At 39.6% G+C, this 19,983-nt stretch overlaps 1 protein-coding gene across 6 annotated transcripts in view; it reads left to right on the forward strand.

Moving 5' to 3' along the window:
* Positions 1–19,983, forward strand: part of FCHSD2 (FCH and double SH3 domains 2) — a 237,187-nt gene that overhangs the window by 52,807 nt on the left and 164,397 nt on the right. For 5 of the 6 annotated variants that reach the window (XM_048839692.2, XM_048839709.2, XM_075126064.1 and 2 more), the window contains exon 3: positions 1,355–1,400. The exons of the other annotated variant lie outside the window; for it this stretch is intronic. In XM_048839692.2, coding sequence (XP_048695649.1) covers positions 1,355–1,400 — 46 coding nt within the window. The remainder of the gene's footprint in view (positions 1–1,354; positions 1,401–19,983) is intronic. 6 annotated transcript variants of the gene reach the window in all.

Raw genomic sequence — 19,983 nt, forward strand, 5'->3', positions numbered from 1 at the left:
ATTAATCTTAGTAGAAAAATGTGGAAATGCAGACCAAGGAAAATCCTATTGCTTGGTTGCTTGAGCGTAAAAAGAAAATGACTTAAACTATCAGAGCACTACTAGGAGTCTTGGTACGCCTAGACAGTTCTAAATCTGAGGAGGGTTAGCTGTGGTTCAACCATTCTTCCTTTTCTTTGTGCTGCTGTAGTTTGGTTCTCCTAGTGCTACAAAGTACAGAGACCTACTGTATTTAGAGGGAAAGGGGGTAGCATAATCTGTTTTTATTCTACAGCAAGATTGCTTCAGACTTGGACCTTATAATGCAAAAGTATATTGAAAGCTTTGCGAATCCCATTTTTGCCAGAACATGATTGAGTAAAGTCACAGTGCCAAATTCTGCTGATATATTGTTATAAACTTGGCATGACTCATTTGAAGCATTTGTAATTACTCCAGATTTATACTGATGCCCAAAGAGCAGAATTTGGCCCACAAAGCCTTGGTGTAAACCATGGGAAATGAAATATACTGATTCTTCTCTTGTCCTTCTGTTGTTTTGCCCATCTCTAAAATCAATAATACTTGGCATTCACTTACACTTAGTGCTGGCCTTAGTTCAATAGTCTGTGGCAAGCAATTGGTGTAGCTGTACCACTACTGACCCCTTAGTATAGAAAGAAAAGGAGGACTTGTGGCACCTTAGAGACTAACCAATTTATTTGAGCATAAGCTTTCGTGAGCTACAGCTCACTTCATCGGAAGTGAGCTGTAGCTCACGAAAGCTTATGCTCAAATAAATTGGTTAGTCTCTAAGGTGCCACAAGTCCTCCTTTTCTTTTTGCGAATACAGACTAACACGGCTTTTACTCTGAAACTTAGTATAGAAAGTGATATAGGGGTTTAAACCAATTGAGCTAACTGGGTCCACGCTGATGTAGCTACACCGATTGCTAAATCAGGGCATTCCTGAGTGAAGATGGTGCATGAAAGTGAGATGAGTCCTGCATCTGGAACAATTAGCCTGGTATGTTCAGATGCAGTCAGGGAGAGATGACTTCCCAAAAAAAAAGTTTAGATGCCTGAAGGCCAAATTTTGTTCTCTGATAAACCAATGTAAAGCTGAAGAGACTTTAATGAAGTAAATGGAGCTTGAGGGAAGGAGCTCTTAATCTATGGTGGCCACATGCAAGTGGTTGTTAGGCAGTTAATACACAATTGTCAAATAGTTCAGCTCTTCTTTTGCTCTTCTGTTGGCTGTAAAGGCTGCCTGATGGTGCATTTGAACTGAAGTTATATAAAACTCCTTTTTAATTATTGCATTTATAGTATATGGTTGTGTGTGTTAATGGACTTCCCCCCCTGTTTTTTGTAGGACATTCAGTCAGAAGAAAGCTGCAATTGAGAGAGAGTATGCACAGGTAAGTCCTAGGATAAATTTGCCTTTATTGTCTAAGCCATTGTTCTCTGTATGTAAGGATACATTAACTGATTAGGAAATCTCCCACAACATTATTTTGCATTTTACATTGGCTGTCTTGTGTGCATCAAGAAATACAAAATATCTCTCTTTATAATTTGGATCAGATATCCCTGGCTGTGCTGAACAGTCTCTATTCTGCAAAAACAACAAGGAGTCCTCCTTGTTTTTGCTGATACAGACTAGCATGGCTACCACTCTGAAGCCAATCTCTATTCTGTATCCTGCTCTGAAGCCTGACTTGGGAAAGATCTAGGGAGGAATTGTTGGTCTTGGAAATGGTCCACAGCCACTTTTTTCAACTGTTTTCCGGGGTAGGAGTGGCAGCTATGTAATTAGTGGAATCAAATTGGTTAGAGGAAACGGAGGAAAAATCATTGTAGCATCATCATTGCAGTAGCATCTTTGCATACTTGTGTTAAATATAGCCTTGTTAAGACCGTGCTTCCCTTGGTCAGAAACAGACCAAACCTAGTGAGCTTCAGAGCATTCTGCAAGGCCCATCTATTTACCCAGGCTTTTGGTGAAGAAGAGGCGTGGTAAGGAGTGGGATGGGTATTGATTTAATGGATTTTGATTCTTCCTTTTGTCAGATTCCTTCTGGTTTGGGGACAAGGAGCATCTGCTGGTTTAATTTGTGACTTCTTAATTTATGGCAAAAGTTCTTAGAGCCTAGGTTGGCCTCTTTAAAATGTTATAAATCTTAAGAATAAAGAAACATTGAACAGGAGAACTTGCTATATTTCTATGTAGAGTGACTTTTGTAATAATAGGAGAGGCTAATTTTTCAAGACTTTAAAATTCTACCATACAAATTTTACTCATGGTGAAACCCTGCACATATAGTCTCATCCTGAACTAAATGGAAATGAAGCCTTTTTTATTTCAAAAACGTTGTCTTTAGGTCAGTCTTTTGCTGTATATTCCAACAATACCTGTGTGCATATCCACAAACTGAAAACTAATGCAATAGCTCTGGATTTTATCAAAAGTCAATAGATGACTCTGATGCTATATGAGTATTCATTGATACATTGGGCTTTACATTACTGTGTCATTGATCACTTTGGCAGTTACACTAAAGTAACAACTTTTGAATAGTAGGATCAATATATTTTGTTTTAAGGCTTGGCATTTTTAACTAATGCTCTAGGCCCAGGTTTTTAAGCTATTTTAAAGCTTAAGTCTCCTTTTCAAAAAGGGATTTAGTTATTTAGGAGTCTAAATTCCACTGACAGTCAAAAACGAGATTTAGACTCTGTGAGGGAATGCACCCCTGTATTCAGACCTTATGTCGTAATCATCTTTGTGAAAAATATGTCTTGTGAGGCATCATTTGAAAAGTAATAACTCACTGGTGAATCATGATGAAATGTGTGTAGTAACATTAGATGTAAAGTTATGAATTCCACATTAATAGTGTTGGAAGCACATGTTCAAACCCATGTAGCCCTGATTAGTCAGGACTGGTCAAGCAGGTCTTAAACAAAGGAATGTGTGTGTACCTCAGTTTACATATAAGTAGTAAACAGGGTACTTGAAACAGTAAGAGGGAGACAAGATAAATCTGCATTTTAGTAAACAATAGCATGAAACCTCTTTCATGATGAGACCCCATGTCTCCCTCACAGCTAGAAGGAACTTTATCTAGGGATAACCCTCAGGAAAATACATTTTAAAGGGTGACTGAACTGTAAAAGTGAGGGGCAAGTTCTCTCTCCCTCTCCATTTCTCTCTCCTTCACCTAAGACAACAAAAGAATCAGCCTATGGAATTCGGGAGCAGATCCTGACCTGAAATTTGGTCAGCAGTGTTGCTGGGAACCTGTGGGGTAAGAATGTCACCTTGAACCAAGTTTAGTTTAAGTTTTGTAAAGCATTTTATGTTTATTTCTCTTGTAACCATTTCTGACTTTAATGCCTTGTACTCACTTAAAACCTGTGTCCTTGTAGTTGAATAAACTTGTTTTATTCTTTAATTAAAACTAATCCAGTGTTGTAAATTGTTTGGGTAACTCAATTTAAGATATTGATCACCTCAGAGGGACAACTGACTTAATATATTTGGACTGTCCAGGAGAGGGCTGGACAGTGTAGAACACATGTTTTGGGGAGAAGTTCAGGACTGGGAGTGTGTTTGGCGTCACCCTGCAAGTAGTAACCAAACGCTACTGAAAGCCAAAGCGTGGCTGGTGTTTGCTGACAGGCTGCTGGGGTCAGAGTTGCTGGACCAGGGCTGTAGCTATATACACACACTCAAGGTGTGACCTGCTTGCTGTTTGGATGTTTGTGAGCAGCCCAGGTGGGACCTACAGCAGCAAAGCATTGTGGGGGACCCAAAGTTGTAGGGTAGGGGTGATGCAAGACTTCACTGGTCAGGATTGCACCCTGGAATGTCATAGACTCCTAAATCAATTGCGATGCTGAGTGCAGCAATGCCTAAACATCTGTAAAAATCTAGGCATTTGTGCCTAAGAGATGCCGGGAGTCTGAGATCAGATCTTAATATATTTCTCTGCATTATCTAAACACAATGGTGAGTTATGTGTTTTTGTACTCATGAACATTTTTAGCATTCATTCTATATGGGGTCAAATCTTAATGAACTTAGGAAAATGAACAATTGCATTCTCAGAGTTCTGGAGCTATAACACCTGAGGTTTTCAGACTTTTTAGTAAAAAATGCAAATTTCCAGCAATGCAGCTGGCATTATTGGTTTAGTGACTGCCTAATCATATGAATAAAAGTTTGCAGGATTGCATCCTTGGTTTGGTGATAGGTGTATTGCCTGAAAACACTGGATAATTGACATTTAGAGCTTTAAAAAGATTTCTCTTCTGTGTGAAATTTTCTGACAATGTTTCCCAACAATACAAATTGTCATTGAACTAAATATAAACGCTCTCCCATTAATTATAATGTGACATTTGTCTTTAAAACAAAGTTTTATAAAAGAAGCTGAGAATTCTCAGTAGTTTATTTTTTAAGTAAAACTTGGAAGGGCTTGTCTACAAGGTGAGTTACTGTGCAGCAAGCCAGGATATGAATCAACATTGCAGTAGCTCACTGCACAGTAACATGCCATGTGGACACTACTGTGGTGCGTTGAAAGCCCTGGAGTGCAGTGCTTACTGTGCCATAGCAGTGTCCACATGGCGCGTTACTGTATGGCCATGCTGGCGCGCTGTAGATTCATGCCCTGGCTTGCCCACAGAAACTTGGTGTGTAGACAAAACCCTAAGCTGTTTTAATGTATTTCTTGCAAATAATCTAGTACAAATATCCAAATGCCTTTTGACACTTTAGGGGACCGACTAATGCAAGATTAAACTTTGACTTATTTGCCGAGCTAGTCTATAGGAAAGAGTAGGCAAAACTTTAAAAACAATATTCGCACTCCTCCCATCATCTTGTTAAAAAGACCATTTTTGTATGATTTTGAAAAACTCTGTATGCTGATATACTGTACTTGTGTGCCATGTTTCTGCACAATACAGCTTTATATTAGGATGGAACCTGGATAGACCATAGTGTCCTGCAGTGGTGAGCAGTTTTTGCGGGTGTAGTGAATTATGCTACATATCTGCATAGAAATAGCATAAAACTTGATTTTCTAATATTCTTACTCCTTTTGTTTACGTGTTATACCTGCCCTTTTGCTAGGGGGTCTCACGAGAAATGTTTTGGTGGCCTCAGAGTGTGGCCACCAAATCTTGCTGATGGCCGTTCTGACCATTTTTCCTAAAATACTTAATTAACTCTAGGAAAAACAAAAAAACATGCATTTGAGAAACACATTTGAATCTAAGCGCTATAGAGCAGGGAATGCCTTAATTACTTGTCTGTATGATGCCTAGCTCAGTGGACCCTTTATTGGGACTCTTAGAATTTTATTTGTATTATGGTAGTGCCTGTATGCTCAGTCAGCCCTGTCACTACAACTTTGCAGCATTAAATAGTGCAGTACTCTGCTAAACAAAAACATATACATTTAAAAGTTTACCCTAATGGTCAGAACTGGAAGTGTTTACACAAATCCATTCTGCTAAAGAGATATCTAATGATATTGTTTGGAAGCAACAATGTTGCAAACTCCCCTACAGTGAAATCCTGCTGTGCTGGCTAATAGTCATGACTAGTGTGCTGGCTGCATTGTACAAAGTTATTCAAATACCGTTTCACTGAATGGAAGTGCAATTTTGTGAGAAGTTACTTTGGATACTATCCATAGAACATCTACTTTACTAATTCCTCTGAGCATCTGAAAGAAAAAATATTTTACCTTGTTGAGATCATAGTTGCGTCTCTACTGTACTTTTCATTATTATTTACAATTTATAACTCCATAGCACAGCTTTTCCCAGAGATTGTGGCATATGACCCTGCACAAACAGACCTCATTTGTTATTCAGAATATCTGCTTATTTTTAATTAATCTTTAGCCATTATAATTGCATAGTAAACCTTCAGAATGTGACCTTAGTGTAACCAGTTCAATGATATCTGCCTGAGTTTGCAGAGAGCCTGAAATAATAGCTTGAGCTGCAAACCACACCATTTAAATGAGTGCTAATTAAGATGCCAGTTATAATACTTTAACCGTCAGCATTATTAACTATTACAAGCATGGAAGAAAGGTGAGGAAGTACCATACCATGAAGGTCTACACCAGCATTTTCAAATGTGGGAGGCGCTTGTAATTGAGGATCTTAATTAAATGTAATGTATTTTTATGAATTTTTCTGCCTGAGTGTCGTAAGAGCAAATTAATGTTTAGTAGGCAACATGAATACTGTCTAAAAGTTGTTCCCAAACTGTGGTCTGCAGAGCGCTAGCAGGTCATATGGTGTTGGTTGGTCCTCCTTGGAAACACTTTGATACCTCTAAAAGCATCTGGAAGCAAAGAAGAGGAGGACACAGTTTAGCTTGTCTCCACTGTGGCCTGTTTGTACATATAAGTGAACATCCCTCAGAGACTGCAGCCACCAGTGAGACTGGTGTTGTGAATGCCAATGGGAGCTGTCAGTAGAAGATAAACCAGCAGGTGCCACTTGGAAAGGAATGCCCAGAACAGAGAACCAGGCAGCTAGACAGCCTTTCCAGGATACCAGAGGGAGAGGAGGACCCACGTGGTTAGTCGTCATAGCCACAAGAGGAAGAGAAGTAGGTAATTGGATTGTATGGACAGAGGGGAGGAGGAACAAAAGGTAGAGAAGTGTGTGCAGGGGGAAGAGTGAAGGACCAAGTGCCAGAGACACATGTGCAATGTGGGGCAGAGGAATAGAAGTGATGGGAGGGAAGATGGAATTTAGAGCAAAACTAGTGTGTTTAACTTTAAAAACGTACAAATAAAAAACTTTAAAACCACTTAGAATCATAGAACATCAGCGTTGGAAGGGACATCAGGAGGTCATCTAGTCCAACCCCCTGCTCAAAGCAGGACCAATCCCCAATTAAATCATCCCAGCCAGGGCTTTGTCAAGCCTGACCTTAAAAACTTCTAAGGAAGGAGATTCTACCACCTCCCTAGGTAACGCATTCCAGTGTTTCACCAGCCTCCTAGTGAAAAAGTTTTTCCTAATATCCAACCTAAACCTCCCCCACTGCAACTTGAGACCATTACTCCTTGTCCTGTCCTCTTCTATCACTGAGAATAGTCTAGAACCATCCTCTCTGGAACCACCTCTCAGGTAGTTGAAAGCAGCTATCAAATCCCCCCTCATTCTTCTCCTCTGCAGACTAAACAATCCCAGTTCCCTCAGCCTCTCCTCATAAGTCATGTGTTCCAGACCCCTAATCATTTTTGTTGCCCTTTGCTGGACTCTCTCCAATTTATCCACATCCTTCTTGTAGTGTGGGGCCAAAAACTGGACACAGTACTCCAGATGAGGCCTCACAAATGTCGAATAGAGGGGGACGATCACGTCCCTCGATCTGCTCGCTATGCCCCTACTTATACATCCCAAAATGCCATTGGCCTTCTTGGCAACAAGGGCACACTGCTGACTCATATCCAGCTTCTCGTCCACTGTCACCCCTGGGTCCTTTTCCGCAGAACTGCTGCCTAGCCATTCGGTCCCTAGTCTGTAGCTGTGCATTGGGTTCTTCCGTCCTAAGTGCAGGACCCTGCACTTATCCTTATTGAACCTCATCAGATTTCTTTTGGCCCAATCCTCCAATTTGTCTAGGTCCCTCTGTATCCTATCCCTGCCCTCCAGCGTATCTACCACTCCTCCCAGTTTAGTATCATCCGCAAATTTGCTGAGAATGCAATCCACGCCATCCTCCAGATCATTGATGACAATATTGAACAAAACCGGCCCCAGGACCGACCCCTGGGGCACTCCACTTGACACCGGCTGCGAACTAGACATGGAGCCATTGATCATTACCCGTTGAGCCCGACAATCTAGCCAACTTTCTACCCACCTTATAGTGCATTCATCCAGTCCATACTTCTTTAACTTGCTGACAAGAATAGTGTGGGAGACCGTGTCAAAAGTTTTGCTAAAGTCAAGAAACAATACATCCACTGCTTTCCCTTCATCCACAGAACCAGTAATCTCATCATAGAAGGCGATTAGATTAGTCAGACATGACCTTCCCTTGGTGAATCCATGCTGACTGTTCCTGATCACTTTCCTCTCATGTAAGTGCTTCAGGATTGATTCTTTGAGGACCTGCTCCATGATTTTTCCAGGGACTGAGGTGAGGCTGACTGGCCTGTAGTTCCCAGGATCCTCCTTCTTCCCTTTTTTAAAGATTGGCACTACATTAGCCTTTTTCCATTCATCCGGGACTTCCCCCGTTTGCCACGAGTTTTCAAAGATAATGGCCAATGGCTCTGCAATCACAGCCGCCAATTCCTTTAGCACTCTCAGATGCAACTCGTCCTGCCCCATGGACTTGTGCACGTCCAGCTTTTCTAAATAGTGCCTAACCACCTCTTTCTCCACAGAGGGCTGGCCATCTACTCCCCATGTTGTGATGCCCAGCGCAGCAGTCTGGGAGCTGACCTTGTTCGTGAAGACAGAGGCAAGAAAAGCATTGAGTACATTAGCTTTTTCCACATCCTCTGTCACTAGGTTGCCTCCCTCATTCAGTAAGGGGCCCACACTTTCCTTGGCTTTCTTCTTGTTGCCAACATACCTGAAGAAACCCTTCTTGTTACTCTTGACATCTCTCGCTAGCTACAGCTCCAGGTGCGATTTGGCCTGGAGCTGCAGCTAGCGAGATTACATTACACTTATTACATTCAAATACATAAATATTTTCCCTTGAAAGTAATTTATTAGTTGCCCCAGTAACATTGTGCAGTTTTGTGTGTACATGCATATCTGTATACCTTTCATTCTTTTGCATCCAAATACTTATTTGATTTTTGCTATGTCGCCTAGTTTCTGGATCTAAAAACCAAAGAAAGTTTCCAGTAATTGAGCTCAAAAAGGAAGTTTCCATTTATACATCTATCAGTCTTGGACAAGGAAGAAGTATTTCTAGGAGTAAAACCCAGTTGCACTTTTAATGTGGATTTGAGGTTGACTGTTTTTGAATTGGATTGTAAATTCTTTGGGCAGGTGTTAGGAATCGGGAATTGTGTGCCCCACTGTCTCCCTAACTTGTGTGACTTGAATTTAAAATGTCTTTTGGTGCTCTTCACCATAGTATCTGAATACCTCAGAACACCCCTGTTAGGTAGGGAAGTATTATCTCTGTTTTGCAGAAAGGGAATGCAGTCACAGAGAAACCTGAATGATTTTGGACAGAGGTAGGATGTCTGTGGTGGAACTGAGTGTGGATCTTGGATCTTTCGAGTACATTTCCTTAACCACAAGACAGACCTTGGGCATGTAATTTAACCTCTGTTTCATCTGTTAAATGGGAATTCTTACCTTGTTTTGTAAAATGCTTTCAGATATACAGATAAAAAGCCCTGTATAGGCACATATTAGTACAGTGCCCACAGTGTAATACCAGAAAGAAACAGGCAAAGGATAACTTAAAAGATTATGAACAATCTGCTTAAAAAATCCTAAAGCCCTCATTTGTAGGAGTAATGTACAAGTTCTAAAACCTGAGATAACTTACAGCATTTAGGTAATTTAACTGTCTTTTTTAAGTCTTAGGTGCATTGTAATAAAGATAACTGCAATGGGACAGAAGACACTGCAAAAATGAATATGAATGTATCTGGAATTGTAAAAAATTACATAGCCCTGTATAGATGACAGATTATCACTTTAAAACAGGCGTTATAAATGTCATCAGTTCAGTGCTGAACACAGGAGTAACTTCACTGATGCAGACTTTCTGCACAGATAAAACAACCGTATCTTAGAGAACACATGCCTTATGACAGCTGTTCAGGACTAATTAATTAATAGGGTGAAATCAAGTCTGGCCCCGGACTTAGCGGTTAGCTAACCGCTGGGGTGTCAGTAAAATAATTGGAGGTACTTGCCTTGAAAGTGTTTACAAGCAACTTTTTCTCTCTTAGTTCATTCCATGTAGTCCTGGCAAAATGTTCCTCCTGGAGAAGGATACAAAAGATTACTGTGGCTGTAAAAAGAGGAGGAAAAGACTGCAGAGTAGAAGGGCGGATCTCTTCCTGGGGACAAACAAGAAGTAGACATGGATCCATTGGCCAATAGCCCTTATGTTAACTGATGCATTTCAGTAACATTACCTATTTTTGTTCTCTAAAGAAATAATTTTATTATGGAGTTGGATGTACCACAGTTGAAAATTCATCCTTAGGCTGTTCCAGCATAATTTAGCTATGCCTGCTTTGTTTTTATTTGTATGTCTATTAAATGCTCAGTTTATTTGAGTGGGAAGATAATTTTTAAAATGCATGCATATCACACTATTTTAAAATGTGGGGGAAATGGCCTGTCATTAAGACTCCAACGTGTGCTTCCTTTTTTAAGGAATTAAGATTTTTTTTTTTACTTCTCTCTATAAGCGATGCTAGCAATTTACTTGATAATAGTGAGCATTCATATGCAAATTGTAGTGTCTACCATGCTTGTAGGTTGTGAAGAAATTTGGCTATGATCCTGCAATCTATGCCGGCAAGCCTCTCACTCAAGTAAATTGGAGGCTTGCCTGTATAAGAATTGCAGTGCTGGGCTCTGAGAGAAACCCTTGACCATAGCATATTAGAAATAATGTAAAATATATTCCTTGCCTTTTAAAATGTTTGGGGTTTTTTTTGTTTTTTTTTTGTTTGTTTTTTTACTTTTTATAATAAACTCTTGGAAGCTTAAAAGTGACATTTGTTCCTGAAAGTGCTTTGTTGCATGTATACATAGGTTTTTATTTATGGGGTCTTCTACAAAGGCTGGTCTGCTCTTGTCTATTTTTTTTTAAACCGAAACAAATTTTAAATGTATTGTTTTAGTGAAACACTTCTTTTTCTGGGGACTTTGTGTGTAATCTCACTCATGGGTTCAAGGCACCGGCACCATGGTGTTCTGGAAAGCCATGCCCAGTGAGCCTCGCATGAGCACCACCTCACGCCACCAGATGTTTTGGTTCCAGGCTATGTGGAAGAGTTGCAAGCCCTAACTGTCTTCCTTTCTTTCTGGCCACTATAGTCTGTGAGCATTAGAGTTATCTGTGTAACTTTTAGACAGTTTTACCTTTGTCTTATGAATAGTTTTATATATTGTTTCAAATAATTTTTCAATAGTTTTAGTGTCAGTGTAGCACAGATGAGGTTAAATTACCCATTTTTGCCCACACTTTTCCCAGGTCAATGCCACAGTTACCCGCGGTGGAACTTAATGAAAATTTTAAATGGTCCACCTCCTGGTCATTGATATTTCCCTAGTCAGTTTGCTGGTGTATGATGCCTCTTTTGCTTAGGAGAAGTTTGTTTCTCACTTTGGACAGAAGTAACATCTGTTGGGCTTTTACACCGAAAGTCTCAACTTAGGTTCCACGCTTTCTTGCCCTATGGGCAAAATCAGCAGACCATGGGTTCAGGCTGGGGCTTTTGTGCATAGTCAGAATGGCCTTTGTTGGCATCAAAACCCTCCACCTCTCTGAGTTCCATAAACTGACTCAAGCATCACTGTTACTTTCTGTGGGAAAAGACAGGATCTGAAAAGGCTCTGAATCCAAAATCAGGGATGCTGAAGTCCTCCGGGACTACTTTCCTGGTTAGACTCCCTGAGCACTGGAGAGTTCCAAGTTTCTGCTCTCTCTCCAGCTTTTGACTCTTGCTCTGGATGGGCTCAGTTGATACCAAAATAGTTCTTGACACCCCTCCCCTTCTCCAAAGCTGACCAGAGCTCTGGACTTTGGGGTCAGTGCCTCATCTCAGAGACCTAATGTGACTTCTAACTGGTGCTCAGACACTGGTGCCTATGCTGTGGTGCTGAAGATAAGCTGTATAGAACTCTCTCAAGACCATCTCCAACTCATCTGCTAGTGCCGAATGTCTGGACCTGCAGCCGTGCCGCCCCACGCCCTCCAAAGCACAAGGAGAGTTCATTGAAAAGGCCCTCCCAGTACTGAGTGAGAAATGCCATAAGGCAGAGGTTATCTATTAGTTACCATACACAGGATCTTTTATTAGTGGTGTCTTTTGCGAAGGCTGGGCTGCTGGTCACTAGTAGTTTTTTTTTCAATTAAAAAACAATTTTGAATGATTTGTTTGAGAAGTGATAAATACTCAATGTTTTCCAGACAGATTAATAAAGTTGGATCAAATTTTCACCCTGTTAACTTGTACAGTTATCTAGAATTACTGTGTTCTAAAGCATGTGTTATGCATAATCTTAGATTTTTTTGAAAACAGTGTATTTTCTTAATATTTTAGTTAGGGAATAAAAACCAGTACAAAACAACCCAAATAAACGAACATTGAAAATCAAGTTCCCTTGCTGTAGTAGTTTTATAGAATATTTACTGAAACCACATCAGTGAGATTGCTCTGAAAAAAAAAGGCACTTTAAGTTTTAACTTCTGAACAGATGTAAAGTAAGGTAAGGAATTGGACTGTTGTAGGACAGAGAGACTTACTCTGACAGTGAATTGCATATGTCACTGGCATGAAAACAATCACATTTCAGCATTTAATTACTCAAAATTGCCTCCAACACCCAATAATTGAGCTCTTAAAGCAGTTTTACGTTTGGCCTATTCTAAACTTGAGGTTAATTTTAGAATCCCCATAGTTTTAGGACATTGTTTTTGTTTCCACATTGTGAATGGTGGAAACAACATCATGCTAATTAAAAGTTGTGCATAAGTATCTGGAAAAATCAAATGATTCTCTGACTTGTGAAATAGATCACGGCTAATTGTAGAAAGTTTCATGTAGGATTTGCATATTTCTTTACAAAAAAAAGAAATGATTAATAAAGATTTCATAGAGGCAATTCTGTCAGGAGGTCAGTATTTTTCAGTCAGCTCCTTCAAAACCAGGTCCTGGGTTATATGTGTGTTATACCATTTCTATAAAAGACACTAAGTTATATGTATTGTTTCATTTGCTTTATATTGTCACTTAATACATATCTTTAAATTATCACTAACAGGTAGTATTTTACATTGAGATTATGCATGGTGAAAGAGTACTTCTCTGAAGCTCAGATTATCCATGAAGTGGAAGTCTATGCAGAATGCTTTTAATGAATCTAGGTTAGGAAAAAATCAAAGAAGAAATTTTTTTTTTTTTTTGTAATGAGTTTTGGAGAAAATGGCTGGGTATCAACCAGTACTTGAGAAAAATTGTTAATGTTGGTTTAGGTGAGTTTTCTTAAAAATCTGTACATATGAGGACCATGTTAGATCTGCTCAGGGGTTGCTTTTTGCAAACTTCTTAGTTTGACAGCATTTTGATGAAGGGCCTACAAACTACTTCCAGGTCATTACATTGCTGTGTGAATTATGCTTATTGATTGGTCTGATCTGTTACATTATACAACTTCATAGTCCATCAACAAAACTCCACTGGCTGCAGAAAAAACACTTGCTTGATACTACCTTCATCCTATAGTCTGTTATATTCAACCACCATATGCAACACTAAGAAGTTCAAGAAAACAAACTCTAGGACCTTAGTGGTTATTCACTTCATTCTTTCCAGCAAATCATGGAGAATGTGTCCATGAGCACTGCAAAGACATGATCTGCCTCATTTCATAAATGGTTAAGAGTGTTATTGTGAATTTTAGAATAAGTTGTACAGACAAATTTGACAAATCAGATAGTATAGTAGGATTGATACGATTCTGCACTTGTCACAGTTCAGCTGCTTAGTGCATGTTTCCCCCAAAAGATCTTTAGAAACAAGATCTTTAGACCTCTGTATATGTAATTTGTTTAAATTTAAGATAAACTATGCACATAAAAAAAGATTACAGTTCCATATGTGGCAATCTAAACAGTATTCTTATGCAGACATGTCCATATCATATTTATACTCTGTGAAGAGGACTGCATCAAGAAATATTTTAGTGTATATTAAAATGTCAAAGTATTGGTAATTCAAGAATCATTTGCTGGTGTTATGTGAAATGGACAGATCCTCTTCCTCTTAGCTATAGAGATGAATTTTTTTTAAAAATACAAAATTAAATCAAATATCTGGTCTGTATGAAGAGGGGCCCTTTTGCACTGTTACACCAAATTTTAAAATGTATAACATTTAAGTATTTGGCCATTTAAAAAAAAAATCCTTTAAGGAGGTCACCTTTTTAAATACAAAACACCATACTATCCACTACAGTTTTTGTGGAATTATTTAACTTAAAGCAATATTTCCATAAGAACAGAGGCATACTGTCAGCTTCTATTTTTTGTGAAAACATTTAAATTCCTTATAAAGTGATATGTAAACTTAGAACTACAGTATTTGTACAAAAAACAAAACCATAAAGAAACTACATTTTATACTGAAATGATGCAAGCAAAATTTCTTTAGCCTTCCTTAGTCATTTTTCTTTCCAATTAGTGCTCTCACAAAACAGCTTCTGCTTGGAATTTTGGTAAACTTAGGTGCTATACTTCCATCCTAAACATCTTGCTCTTTGAAACTATTCCTTTTTGCTTATTCTTCAGATTCCTATGGGCATATCTGTCCTGATTTCTGCCTTGATTTGGGAAGATGGAGAAGCATGGGGAGATTCTTGCCTTCTCTGAAAGTCTTGGCTTGGGGCCGCTAAATAGGGACAAATGCCAACACCAGTCATTCAGCCCACACCAGGAAAGTGTTCCTGCAGGCCTTTTCCTTCATGTTTTTCATCTCTCGCTGGGGTTCTTCTATATATCTTCTCTTTGAACCTTTTCCACAGCCCCTCCTGAACTGTGTGTTTCCCTGGCTCTCCTGATGTGGCAATGCCACTAGATCTGGTCTTGACTCTGTAAGGGGAAGGCTGCTCCTTATTATTACCTGACATGCCTTACCAGTGTGTGTCTCAGCAGCCTACAGTCACATGACCTCTGGGGACTCCTACTAGAATGCTGGTCCTTAAAGGATCAGAACCTGGAGTAGGCCTGTGTTGGCTCACCCTTTCCATAAAAGGGACAGTGTTATGCAGAAGTAAATACTGACTTTCACCTAACCCAAAATATTGTATATCCATTTCTTCTGTCTCAAATCTAGTAACAGCTGTAATGTATCCCTATGCCAGGCGTGGCCAACCTGTGTCTCCAGAGCCACATGCGGCTCTTCAGAAGTTAATATGCGGCTCCTTGTATAGGCACCGACTCCAGGGCTGGAGCTACAGGCACCAACTTTCCAGTGTGCCGGGGGGTGCTCACAGCTCAACCCCTGGTTCTGCCACAGGCCCTGCCCCCACTCCTTCCCAGCCCCTCCCCTGAGCCTGCCATGCCCTTGCTCCTCCTTCCCCTCCCCCCCCAGAGCCTCCTGCACGCCACAAAACAGCTGATTGGGAGGTGCGGGGAGGGTGGGGGAGGCACTGATCGGAGGGGCTGCCGGTGGGCAGGGTGTGCTGATGTATTACTGTGGCTCTTTGGCAATGTACATTGGAAAATTCTGGCTCCTTCTCAGGCTCAGGTTGGCCCTCCCTGCCCTATGCTATCTTGATTGGCTTGCAAGATGGAATCTTCTAGCATATGTTTAAGATTGATGATTAAGACAGAGCTTACATTAAAAGAGCCAGGATCCTTCACAGAAAACTAAGATCGCCCACACTCTGGGGCACTATAACCCAAGTGGTGCTTCCCTGCCCACACATCAGTTTCAGAAGCAGCCATAGCAGGCACCTTTGGACATTGAGAACTTTCCACAGTTTTGACTGGACTTTATCTCTCCCATGCTGAGTGGCTGTTTGCTCTTACACTCTCTTTCCCCCTTTCTCAGTCTCTTCCCCTTAGCTTCACTCCTCCACACCTGTCACTCTTACCATTTTTCCCCTTGTCCTGCCACCTTAGACTTCTTCACTTCAGTGTCCTCTCTCCCTTCATTTTTTTCCATTTAGCTTATCTACTCCTAACTTAACCTGCTTCTCCCCTCCGCCCCCCATCATAGAACTAATATGACATTTGCTGCCATCACATAGTTCACTCTGTTTCTGTTATACTTCTTTCCCCGACTCTGTGTCTGTCTTGACTGTTTACATTGTAAGCTCTTGGGGACAGGGACTCTGCACTACTATGTGTTTGTACAGTGCCTAGCACAATGAGATCCCATTTTTGGTGGTTCCTTAGGCAGTAGCATCGTTAACATGATTGATTATTACAAAGCTAAAAGCTCTGAAGGCAGACTGACGTTTATTCTCAGCAATTTATTCTAGTGTTTTCTCTTTCCACATTTGGAGCATCAGTATAACTTGTTTGGAATAGACGAACTCCAACTAGCGGATGCTGTAGGAATGCATTTTTCTTTACTGCCAGTGAATTTGGTAACGGAGACAACCTCTGACCTCATGCATTTCCTGTTCCCACCCTCAATTTGACCAGAAAATTCTTTGTACTGTACATGTTTACACAGCTCTTATTATACTGTTTGTGGAAAAGTGAAAGTAACAAACCAATTGCCTTCAGTTCTGTATCAGATGGATCCCTCATTACACTGTTTGTCCCCAGCCACTCCTCCCTCTTGCACACACACCATATTACACCCAAAGAAAGTGAAAAGCTCTTGTCTGTTTTGTGGTGTGTGTGTTTGCACTCCCTCTTGTAAAGTAAATTAACATCCCCATGTTCATTCTGTAACCATCATAAATATCACAGTCTTTCATATTCCACCCCAAGTCCTGTTTCTTCCCACAAATCCTATTTCTTTTCTATAATGAGTAGTACCTTCTATAATGAATTAAAAGGTGAACATTTAGAAAAGTGAAGTCACCAAGTTACTTCAGACTCACTCTTGAGGGGTAATCAAAATGAAATTAATTAGTTGAAAATTCATTTTGCCTGAAAGAACAAAGATATACATAGCTGCACTGTTAACCTGTCAGAGTGAAAGAAGCTTATCTTGAAGTTCAGTTGGTCATTTCTCTTTTAAGTAAACCCCTCTGTCTTAATTGAAAGTTGTGCCATTTTCTTCGAAAAGCTGTTTGAAAAGCAGTGATTTGCTTTCTTAGTAAACTAAGCCAGTTTCCCCACAATAGGAAAACCGAAAGCTATCATTAGGTTTCTAGTGTCAGTAAACAATGTTGGTACACCCCGATGCAAATACTTTGCAAACATCAGGTGGAATGAATGAGAGAGGTTGTGTAACTTCTCTTTATTCTTTTCTTCTGTCCGTAGCACTTGAAAGAACTTAGGGCTTGGCTACCTGGCTCTTCCCTGTGAACTAGACTGGTTTAAATTGTAGAGTGCTCTGTGTTGCATACTAACTGCCCCATGTAGAGCTTGCTGGTGTGAACTAGAAGGTACCTAGTTCACATGGATGTAATCATGTTTCAAACAGCGCTATATTAAAGGCCACTAGGTACCTTTTAGTTTGTGCCAGCAAGGTCTACATAGGGCAGTTAGAGTGCAACATGTTAGAGGATTCTACAGTTCACACAGTCTAGTTCATACTGTGATGCCATGTAGACAAGCCCTAAGTGAGTCTTCATTCTGTGCAGCAGACTAAAATGCTTTTGGACTATGCCTAAAAAATGTATTTACTTCTCTACATTTTTAGTTAGTGGTGTTTTAGAGGTATTAATATTTCTGAAGGAAAAATTCAAATACTATAATTTGTTTTTATACTCATTGAGGCATACCAACAGTCAGTCCCCGCCAAAGCTTTGCACTGCTTGGCATTAGCAATTAGGAAGTAAACAGGCACTGTAGGGCTCATTGAACCCTCTGCAAAAATAGTTAATTTACATTATGTTCAGTATATACTTCATAAAAAGTTATTTTAAATTTTTTGCTTGAGAGGGATTTTATCAGCTTCAATCTGAAACTATCCCTAACTCTGTGAGCATGAGTTTATAACTGGCACTAGCAAGTTCTTAGGTGGATGTAAGCAAAACTGGGCACAATAAGACCGCTTGGCTAATAGCACCATTTGTTGTAGACTGAGGATTATTTTAAAGGGTACAATAAATGTGTTCTTTACTGTTTTTAAACATTTTTCACTCTTAAAAGTGAGAGCTAAAATAAACAGAGAATGTTTGTCAAATGTACTGTAAATGATTATTCAGTATAAGACTCTAAATATACAGTAGTTGACTTGTTTAATTTCATACAGATAAAAGGCCTTTTATCAGCCAGTTTGGCCCTCCTCTCCCAAGAGAAAGCCAGAGGGAGGAAATGTAAGGATAGTCAAGCCAGTTGAGTAAACCAGTCCAAATGCCAGCTGCAAAGTAATAAAAGATGTGCTACTCGTCTGAGAAATATTTGCTATCAACAGAGAAGTGTTTCTATAGGACCTCAGATGCTCTTTGTACAGGTCACTACACTGGTAAATATATACATGAAATGCTAGTATGTTTCTTACCCAGTATAATATAAAAATGTCATCTGTAATATACAGTGTGTATAGTTCCTTTTGGTATGCTTTTATGAAAATGAGGCTATATAACCCTTTCGCTCACTTGGATGTTGCTTAGTGCCAGAGCACACAGAGTACCTCTGTGAACAGAGTTTAAAAAAAATCTCTGCACCCACTTTCTAGGGCAAGTAAAAAGGAAAAATACCACTGTCCAAGCCTGTAAAATCTAAGCTTTCATTTAAGAAAATAAGTTAGTTTGTAGCCCTTGTTTTTGTGAAAATAATCTTCAAAATACAAATGAAGGTTAAACTAATGCCTTTCTAAATCTACAGATGGACAATTCTGCTGCTCTGCTACAGAGAGCTTCTGTAATCTGTGGCATTGTGAAAACTGGCAATGTTATACCAGTTTTCACTGTTTTTCAGATTCATGTGTTGGCAGCGAGGCAACTGGGTCAATTTCATTTGCTACATGTTGGAAAAATAATGAGTTATGGCCAAAGAAGAAGAAAAATCTTAGCAATACAACCTCTGAGGGCTAGTTCATGAAGTGGGTTAACATTAGCTACTGATCTCTGAAGATCTGGGTTCAAATCTTGTTTGGTCACAAGGAAAAGTAAGTTTATTGGTTTATAGTGGACAGCTAGCTGCACAGTTTATCATGACTAGCAGTCCCTACTAAGAGAGACCATGGAATGGTGATGCAAATCATATTCTAGCCCAGGTTTTAGTCTAGAATATGGTTTTTAAAATACAATGCTAACACTGTTTAGGCCCTTCTATACACTGGTTGGCCCAGACCAGATTAAAAACCCGTTGTTCTTTGTTTTTGTTTGAACTGTAGTAAAACCTAGAGGCCACTGAATAAGGATCCAGGGCCTATGGTGCGAGGCATTGTATGCATATGTAATGAAAAAATAGTCCATGCCCCAAAGAGCTTACAATGTAAGTATAAGACAAGGGATGACAAGTGGATAAAACAGACAGATAGGAGGAGAACAAGCTCATGTATATTAAGGGCTGGGACTGCCTTACAATAATTAGGGCATTAATGTTTTAAATCCTTTTCTTCCTTAGCCCAGAGGTATGTCAAAATATTGTGGAGGGATTACTACAAGATTGACAAAAACACTTCTAAACAAAAATCTAGAATGCTTCAGTGAGGACTCATTACAAAAACTTAATATACTACTACCGGCCATTTTCTAGTTGTACTAGAAGTATTATCTACTTTAATGAAAGGTACATTAAGTCTAGATTCTACAAAGCTGTTAAGCATGTGCTTTAGGGGCTTTGAAAAATAGGGATAGACTTAAGGATGTGCCTGAAGTTGTTCTTCGATTAATTGAAGCCTATGTGAACAAATACATTTTGTGGTATAGATTCTTTGCTATTTTTATTTGTTCACTCTTTAGTTTGCAAAATTCTACATTTGTCAGTGGAGCTGCTAGTCAGCGTGAATTAGTGATGATCTACTTAGTTCAGAGTCCTTTCATTTTTAAAAATATTTTCAGGTTTAATAGAGGTTTTTCTCTTAGAATTTTCAAGATCATCTCTTTACGTACTGATCTTGTCTTCCATGTGCAACTCTATGTAGATATTTTTATACCTTGCCA

Source organism: Caretta caretta, chromosome 1 (genome assembly GCF_965140235.1).
Source record: "Caretta caretta isolate rCarCar2 chromosome 1, rCarCar1.hap1, whole genome shotgun sequence".
Lineage (NCBI taxonomy): Eukaryota > Metazoa > Chordata > Testudines > Cheloniidae > Caretta > Caretta caretta.